This window comes from Phytophthora infestans, genomic scaffold, assembly GCF_000142945.1.
Source record: "Phytophthora infestans T30-4 supercont1.6 genomic scaffold, whole genome shotgun sequence".
Lineage (NCBI taxonomy): Eukaryota > Oomycota > Peronosporomycetes > Peronosporales > Peronosporaceae > Phytophthora > Phytophthora infestans.
The window spans coordinates 1,652,058-1,661,620 of NW_003303753.1; the positions used below are offsets into that span (position 1 = coordinate 1,652,058).

Genomic DNA, 9,563 nt, shown 5'->3' on the forward strand with positions numbered 1-9,563 from the left:
CTGCTTTCTTCCACGCCTTTAAACTGACGAGTGACCTACGCAAAGGCTTGGTATCTGAAGGCTCGGCAGGTGTTGCATCGCCAAGACCAGCAGCTGCCAAGGATGTATTGGGGTTGTCGGTCGGGATGGGGCTTTGTCCTCATCAGAGTTCTGACGCGTCGTCCGACTCTTTGCCACCTGGTCGGAATCGCTTGAGGAAGGAGCTTGCCATGATCCACCTGGTGAGCAGCTTGCGCTAACGCTGCAAGAAGAGCCTGAGGGTCAGGCGAAGACGCGGCAGCAGACTGTATGCGCTGCAGAGCAACCAAAGTCTCTTAATCTAGGTCCAGAGCATCCAGATCCAGCTCACCCGCGGTGAAACCTGTCACAAGACATCGCTACCGAACGCTAGTTGCTGAGCACACGGTGGAAGTAGTAACAGAAGGAGCGTACCATCAACAGCCAGCCAGTCAGGACTGCCGGGTCCATCCATACCAGCTTTACGTATGCACGGAGAGTACTGTTGACTTGAAGAAGGTGCGTGTTGCGGGTTTGCGGATTCACGAGCACTTTGAGCGTATCGGCATTAACGTACTTGTCTTTGCAAGCTTGGCCAAGAGAAGATAGAGCTGGCGAGTATGTTCGAAGCTCGCACCAATTGCAGACTTGTGCACCTCGCGCTCCCTTGCAATCTTCTTGCTCAAAGTGGAGATGAAGGCATCACGCCCTTGTATTTCGAGGTGCAGACGCCTCAGCCGCTCCGAGTGCTGTCCCATCGAGGACTGAGTACTTAAGAGCATAGTGTCGTTCTTCGCGTTATACTCGCGGGGTATCTTGACATCTGTACGAAAAGCTTCAACCTCGGCGTTGGCAGCATTCAAGAATGCCTCCGCGTCTTTCACGGGATATGATTTCGGGAGCAACTGAACGTGCGGCGGCAGTGGCCTCGGATTGAGCAGGCCACAGCTGACGCTCCAGACTGACGACTCGGTCGGGAAGGTCTGTTAGAGCATCGGGAAGAGGATGTGCAGCCGCGGGAACATCTTCGAAGCCCATCGCGGTCTCAATACGACGCTGAGTACGGACATCGCCGTGAAGAGGAGGCGCGTCGTTGAGCTGGGCTTGATGATGAGTTGTCGTAGTCAAGTACGGGATGACCGACGTCACCATGTGATCGACCGATGCTTCCGCGCTCTCAGCAAGTATAGCGCGCAACGAATCCTCAGCGATTGCTGGAGAATCATTAGCAGGCGCAGGCGGAGCTGGAGGAACCATAAATGTGATTTCAGTGGCGACTGGGGGTGCTGCCGGAGCTTCAACAGGGCTGAAGACGTTGGAGCTGGAGAAGCCGGGTGCCCAGCCGACGAAGGTGCTGTCGAAGTGTGTGTAGCAGACTGTGGGTTGCTCGAATCCTCGGTGCCACCCTCATTTGAAACAAGACAGGGGTATGTGGTGATGAGCAGGTGCCGATGATTCATGAGGAAGATGTGCTTACTTGGCACCATTGAGGCGCTTCGTCATCTTGACACTTGGTCGTGATTCGGAGAATGAAGAGATGTCACAACGGGCACCAGTACGGTGGCTTCTATTGTGACAGGGGCAGACGTGGTGTACAGATTTCTCCAGAGATGCTGATAGCTATCCGTCATCAAAGATTCGGCATCGTCAAGATGCTCAAGCGATGAGCACTCGATCACATGATGTACGATGACTTCAAGGTACAAGAGACTCGACGATGTCACTACCGAACACTCACGTTATGATCAATTAATGCGTTTAGGCTGGAAAGTATTTTTTACCTTTTACATGAAGCTCGTACACATCAGATACGGTCCAGATGGCACTCAATCCAGGCTGATCTTATTATTAATAAGGGACTGGTTGGATTCGCATTCGCGTCCAAGAACTGGCCATCTACGCTACGAACCCTCGGCGGCGGTTCAAGTGAGTTTGCGGAAGGCTCTGCGACTCTTTGAAGACACTGTCACCGTCTAGGAAAGAGCGAGAGCTGTTGACGAGGCGCATGCGACGGTGTAAATGACACTTGACGTGCAATAAGATTCATAACGGATCATAGTGCATTGATATTTGTTTACACAATTAGGACTTCTTATTAGGAATAGGCCCGAAAGGGCAAACACAAATACAGAACAGAATTTCCACTCAAGCACACAGAGTGACGTCCGGCTTCAAGAGAAGCGCCTGGTCAAGATTGTTTAGGTGTGTTATGCATATGGGTGGACTTGAGGCTTTGTAGCGAGGGTTCACCCGGCAAGCCCAAGAGACTGTGTGTGTATTGGCCGATTACTATCGGACAGGGGGGGGTTACGTGACAGCTTATTGTTGCCTATTTGCACGACTGGGAGTGCTTGTATTGCATCCCTATTATTCTTCCAACCTAGTGTTGAACACTCGGTGCCATCGTAAAAGGCTTACCTGTGTTGGTACCATTTCGCTGTTAGGACCACGAGAACTAAAAGCACCTGCTGGCTTTGCTTGTGCCAGTATCGTGTTCTTATTTGTATTGGTTGGCCTATATTAGCTGTTTACAAGGTCTAGTTTATCCCGGTGCAAGGGCAGAACTGGGGTCTTCAGGTCCGCCCGAACGATCGTTTGCTATCCTAGCAGGCGTATTGTTGTAGGAGTACATTTGTAGCTAGAGCTCACGTGGAATGTCAACAGCACAATATGTAGATGACGACAGACACCAGTTTTAAATACAAGAAAAGGCGTCATCTTGTTGCCATGCCAGTCTGCTAGAAGAATTGCCGTCGCTTGCTCTTTGTCTTCACCGCTGCACTTCACCCATACTGTTTTCTCACCTCTCGCTGTGATGGTAGATACTCGAAGAAGACGGCTTTGAATACAGTCACGTCAGAGAAAAGCGGCGTGTACAATCATCTTAGCGCTCGGTGAGTATATACCTGTCTGGTCCGCGTTAAAGACGTTGCAGATATTGTTCTCGACGATAGCCGCTCTGACATCACCTCGAAACTTGGCCTTTGCTGATGCCGCGTCTTCTGGTGTGGTTTGACCTTGGCAAGTCCGTGCACGTATCGACATCTTGTGTGGGCGCAAAAAATATAGCGCCGTCTCCAAGAGTATGATGCGCTGAAGACGTCAGGCAAGATCCCTTCTTACCTCGAGTGCCTTTAGCTCCTGCATTTTTGCTGATACTGGACAGCCTTCCTTTCTCATAGAGTTCATCTACAGCACGATGTCCTCTTCTGCTTCGGTGGAGAGGATGGCTGCCGCGCCAGCCCTACGATGGTTGTTGAGGTGCCATTTGCCTTCCTCGCAGACCGCCTTAATGAAGCCTGCCTGCTTCTTCCATTATGAATACTACTTCTGCTTTCTTTTGCTTTCGGCGTCGATGATTACAGGGCAAAACGCTTGATAACCGGGCCGACCTTGGGTCCCTGAGCAAGACGCTCGAGGACTTCGAGTTTGTGCTTGTAGTCGACTAAAATGCGTATAAATGTTCTCTTCTTCCTACCAGTTCCAGTGGTCCGAGGTCGTGTCATTGTCTGGCTCTTCTAGTGAAGACGGCTTTCTTTCCACACCAGCACCCGTCGGTCTATTTTCTTAGCTTACCCTGTGCAGCAAGTTAGCTGGCAAGCATTTGATACAAATACTTTGTTGCATTGGCTATAATAAAAATTCGCTAAGGTGAAGCTTTTTCACCGGCAGTAAATGGAAGCCACACGAAACAGCTCTAAAATAAGAAATATAATATCAATATGTGCTGAATCCCCGCCGATTCAACACATAATAATATTATATTTCTTGCTAACCGAACACTGCTTGCCGCCGAGCGGCAAGCAGTGTTCGGTTAGCATGTAAATAAATCAATATCGGTTTGAGCTCCAACTGCGAATGGATACTGTAACTCTAACGCGAAAACATAACACCTGATATGACCCGTGGGTGACTGTTTAGCAGCATATCATGTTACTCAGGTTGTCTTCTGAAAACAGGTCATTGCTAGAGTTAGAAGGTCGGTATGAGGCGCCAATATTATGCTTATGAACAAGGCGAGGAAGCATGCCGGCTTAGAGAAGCATAATATGCAAATGTACTTCGTTGTACGTGTCCAGGTTTAACGTGGAGGCACACAGGCATATCAAACTGAAACTGTTTAAATATATTTAGGTATGTAGGTCTCTCCTGGACTCATAGATAAAAAAATCATTTATTAAACTAAGTCATTCAACGCTGCTTCACCTTCATCATGTAGGCGAAGAAGCGTTGGCTACGTGTTGCCGGAATTAATGATATTATGTCATAATATTATTATGCATTATTAATAATTTTGACTTCATGTCAGAAATACTTGTGAAAAATAAATTAATCATTTTCAGGCAAGCTATAACACGATAGAGTTTTGTTTTCGAGGGAGGACCATTGTGCCAGACTAAAATTTTGTCCGGACAAGTTACAGTTTTTGGCACAACCTATTTTAGGTTGCCGACTTCGACTGCGTCGAGAACACATCGATGCAGTCGACGAATGATACAAACAGTTTCAAGGCTGCTGGCTGACATGAACTGTCCTCAAAAATTCGCATCAGGTTTCATTTGAGCAATATCAAGCTTACTACATGTACAGTAGGTACTACCGGTAGTAATCTCTGGGAACGGACTCGGTGGACCTGAGCTATATCATGTACGACAGGATATCAGGTTTCTCATGGTTGATTTAGGACAGGTTTTTACTGTTCATGTATACATGAAATTCAATGCTCAGCGAACTCCGTGATCCGTACACGTGGAAAGGAGCAGAGTCCATTCATGCAATGAACCCTAAATTCGTGTGGTTGTATCGGCCGGGGATAGCTTATCATGATGGGGTGGTAATTTCTACTGTAACAGTAATACTGTACTGTACCGCAATTTCATGCATACCGGTATGTTTGTACAGCTAAAAAATAATAAAATTTATTGGTAAATGAATGTAACATGGTGGTGACACCTAACCGCAACGGATGGTGCATTCACTTCTGAGTTTGCAGCGATTCCGCATCATTTCTCGTTTTTGGCCTCATGGAATCCCTCAGTTTGCTCGCTGGTTTAAGAGGCCAACAGTCGACGCGGTGTCGCTTTCCCGAGCCTCACAACGTCGATGCGGACAACTTTACCACAAACGGAGCACCGGAGTCTAAGAATACTCGACGAAGCAGCCAGTCACGGGAGTTTTGGGGGCTAGCTCATCTGTCTGCTCTTCCATGGTTTGGGTGGCTGTTCGTCTACACCTACGTGCTGCTCTGCTTCTCGACGACGCGATGTTTGGCGCTTGGGGCTCTGGTCGAGATGTACGGCAGTCCACAAGACTACACGATGGGATTCAAGACCTCAGCACTGGGACTCGGACTCATGGAGGATTTTGTCTGCACGACCTACTTTGCCACCACGCTGTGGGCATTTGACGAGTTGAAGCGCCGAGTCACTGGACAGTTGAGCACTAAAGACAGCGGCGTATCGACTGGCGTTGCTGGAAATGCTGCGACGTTTGTGGTTTCGTGGCTACTGTTTGTCGTCATGATGGCTCCGTTCGTCTCGGACTTGATGCTAGTGGCGTACCGCAACATGCGCTTCACGGATGAACTCGTGGCTGCATTGCTCAGAGAAAGACACCACCTAAACGCTGCCCCTATATCTACCGAAGAAATCCAGAGAGGCTACGAGGCTGCGACTGTGTTGGTGATTGTCGCTGCTGCCTTCGGCTTTGTGCGTACGACTGCTAGCTGCACTGATCTATCAAGCTGGAATCCAACGCACTTGGTAGCGGAATATCTCGGTCCTCGAACTCATAGTGCTGTCGGTGGCCCCAAATACGTGGAGCTTACTCTTGAAGATGGCGCAGTCGATGAGGAGTCTGAAAACAAGTTAAATGCTTCAGGTACTGACAGGCGGAAGCTTGTTTACTCTCAGGCCGTTGTCGTCTTCGTGGGCCTCGTCGCCTTCCCCGCAGTAGTAGTCGCGATATCCAACGCTTGCTCACCTCTCGTCGCGTATTCTGGTCTGAACGCGACGCTCGATGAAATATTCGGCCACGCCTTGCAGCCCACACCGACAGAAGCGCTGTTGACAGGTGTGAAAGGCGACCAACCCTGGGTCGAGATGTACATTCACCCCACGGAGCAGCATGAACTCTTCGGCAACGACACACTGTACCGTCGTACTACTGGATTCCAAGGAAGTCTCGCCTTTGAGGTCGATGTATCAACCGACAATCCGCCCAACGTGCTGGTAATTGGCGTTGAGTCCTTCCGGTTCCAAGATTCCCGTTATCTCGTTGGAGAGGAAGATCCTTCCAACCTGTTTAAAGGCACGAACTTAACTATCACGCCCAACTTTGACAGGTGGGCGAAGCGTGGTGTTGCTCTCCGCAACATTTGGTCCAGCAACCCTACAAGTCGCTCGCTGGAGAGTTTATTGTTCGCCCAAGTTCCATACGATAGCGCAACGAAAACTGGCATCACTGGGGGCAGGAAGGACACGAAGCTTGCTGGATTACCTCAGCTGTTCGACGCCAAGGGATACGAAACCTTCTTCACGACGGGATCTTCGATTACTCTTGACAAATGGAACGTGTTCCTACCTTCCCACGGCTACCAGGAGGTGTGGGAAGCCAAAGCGATGCTAACGTTGGGAGAGAAACACCTCAAGATCAGACGCCACCAATGGTTTGGCCCTGAGCACTTGGCGTTTAACTGGGGAGTGCACGACGACTTGAGTTTTAGACTTCTCGGGGATTTGCTGCGTCAAAAGACAAAGAAGCAGAAACAGCGTGTTGCCAAGGGGAAGCCGAAGAAGCCGCTATTTCTCACGCACTATACCATCTCGAGCCATGGACCATTCAAAGCACGACCAACGTGGTACGCGAAGGCAGCTAAACCTGACTTCTCTGCGCTGTGTGAAGGACACGAGCGCGCTGCCGAAATCAAAAATTACCTGGAGATGCGCTACTTCACGGACATGGAGCTGGGCAAGTTCATGGATCGTATGGAGAAGGGGGGTATTCTGAACGACACAATTGTCGTCATCATGGGAGACCACGGCCAAGCACCAGAGGCTGAAATAATGAATACGCATGAGGAATCCGTGACGCGAGTGGCAGGCGCCATCATTGCTGAGGGCCGACTCGGTAAATACGCCGGTGCAATCATCGATGACGCTGCTGAGCAGTACGATATCCTCAACACTCTGGCGGACATTACAGGTCTACCGGAGAGAGGGGTTTGTGCAAAATGGTGTCGGCCGTTCGCTTAAGCGCAAGGCGAAAAACGGAGAGCGTCCCAGTGTTCACCAACGACCCGAAACCGTAAAATGGCTATTGTGCGGGGTCACCAGCGTCTACGCTACGATCGTGTGACTGACGCGATGTTGCTGCACGATACCGAGAGAGACCACGCCATGACTACCGACTTGTTCCCAGAACTCGCGCCCGACAAGCAAGAAGAATGGAATGCCTTGCGAGATAGTGGGCGACGAATCACAGCGTACTACAAGAAGCGGTGGGACGAGAATTGTTTGTTGGCGGTGGATTGTATCGAAGAACGCTAGAAGCTTGTGTACAGATAGAAAGCGAGCAATATTATGAATACCGTTTCCATCTCGAAATCTAGTATATGTAGTGCTAAGATTCCACGCGATGTCCCCGTCGCAGTGAGATTTCAGCTTTTCCCTGCCTGACACCTGCAATGCACTACTTATAAAAAACATTGCCTTACGGCAATCTCAGCAATTCTCTGGATATTCATATCCAGAGTTTAAACCGTCGACGATCCTCTATAAAATATTAGGGTCCTACATTTGTAATTATTAAAAGTATAATGGCTTGCAAGTGATAGGCTAAAAGGACGGAATACCTAATTAACTACGGTAAAGCATAAAAAAGCACTGGTGAATGTCGTTCCAAGCCGCCTGGGTCAACATTCACGCTATCTGGTTTTAGGTGGATGTTGCTCCAATATACGATACCACCGATGGTGGGTGGTACAGTACATGAAGGCTACATGATTTAAAGAAGGGAATGGATGAATACTAATAGGATTCCTATCGAGGCCGTATCGCGTCAAGACAGCAAGGTCGGACGACAACGCACGTTCGACCGCGGCTTCTTCATTTTGGCTAAACTGTATCCTCATACACATCAACCTTACGACGTAACGCGTAAGCAAGCCCCCCCTCCCTCTCACACACACACACTCACACACACGCACACACACACGCACACATCACACACATCACACACATCAGAGGAAGAAAACGAATTACCACGTCGGGTATTTCAAAGGAAGGGATGGCGCTTCTCAGTCATTTGTGTCGACTTTACCACTTGGTGTCGTTCCTGTATGCAAAAGGACAGAATGTGGTGTCCGAATTCACCTGCCAGATCGCTCAATCTCTATCTCAATTTGCCAAGTTTCTCTTGTGTTGGTGTACTCATTGACCACTGAGAAGTGCCAAGGACTGACAGAAGAGAAAATGATTCGTGCTCCGCTTCGTCATTCGACTCGCAGGATTCCTCAGCGCTCATCTTTCTATGTCGCCGTCACTCGAGTGAAAACGTTATTGCAGTTTTATCTCATGGCCCCCCTTACGAAAGAGTTTTTGGAGTATTTTACTCCATGTCGTGATGCGCTGGACTTCATGCAATTGAGGATCGAACAGATTAAGAAACCATAGTGCTGTGGAAAAATTGTTACATGTCTTCTTTAAAATACAGTACTTTCTTAAGTTAGGGTACCAACTTGTTTTCAAGTTTTCGAAGCTCGGGGATAGCCACTCAAATGAATGACTATCATTCTCGCTCGGTTTGTTGATTTCTTCTTCTAGACTGGAAGTCTTAGTTAAATTGCAATTCTTCTCTTTTTTTTCTTCTAAAAAGTCCTTCATTCCGCACTAGTTATTACTTTTTAAAAATACCGTAATATCCAGAGCTTCACCGGGCTTAGCACGGCATTATTAATAGTGTTCTACAACGTAGTATTCGCTCAAGAGATTGCCATATACTTGAAGTACTACATTTTTTACAGTATTAATATAAGTAGCAATTAAAATTGTTCCGGTATTAGAAAAGTAATAGTTTTATTTTAAAATTAAGATAAACTAAATAGATCTGGGTTTAGAACGGATCATGAAACGTCACGCTCAAAAAGAGAAAATCTGAACAGTGGTATGACGCTACAGGAGGGCCTTCATGCACTTACGATGACTCTGCAGAATGAGCGCAAGTGGCGGAATGTTCAGTCTGTGCTACCTGAGTCGTTTGGTCTTGTGGCGCGCGTGCTCTCGCAGCAGACGCAGCTGATAGACACACTAGAGCATCGCGTTGAGGAATTGGAGCGCACGTCCTCATACGATCACGCTGCAGCATTAGAAGAGCGCGTTTATACGGATGCCAAACGCCGAATGGCGAGGCTGCGAAAAGAGGTAAGCCAGATGATAAGCAAATTAAATCCTGAAGTCGGGCCTGCCGCTAATAACGCTGTACACCGCGCAGCTTTCTGCCAAGGTGGAACAGCAGCATTCAATGATACAGCAGTCTAAAACGGACTTACAGACCAAAGATCAGCAATT

General features: G+C 48.5%; 1 protein-coding gene across 1 annotated transcript; it reads left to right on the plus strand.

Moving 5' to 3' along the window:
* Positions 1-5,021: 5,021 nt before the first annotated feature.
* PITG_04633 (sulfatase-like protein) lies at positions 5,022-7,250 on the plus strand (the record flags this gene model as incomplete). The annotated part of the gene is made up of 1 exon (XM_002905331.1): positions 5,022-7,250. The coding sequence occupies one exon, from the start codon at positions 5,022-5,024 to the stop codon at positions 7,248-7,250; it is 2,229 nt and encodes a 742-aa protein (XP_002905377.1).
* Positions 7,251-9,563: the final 2,313 nt, after the last annotated feature.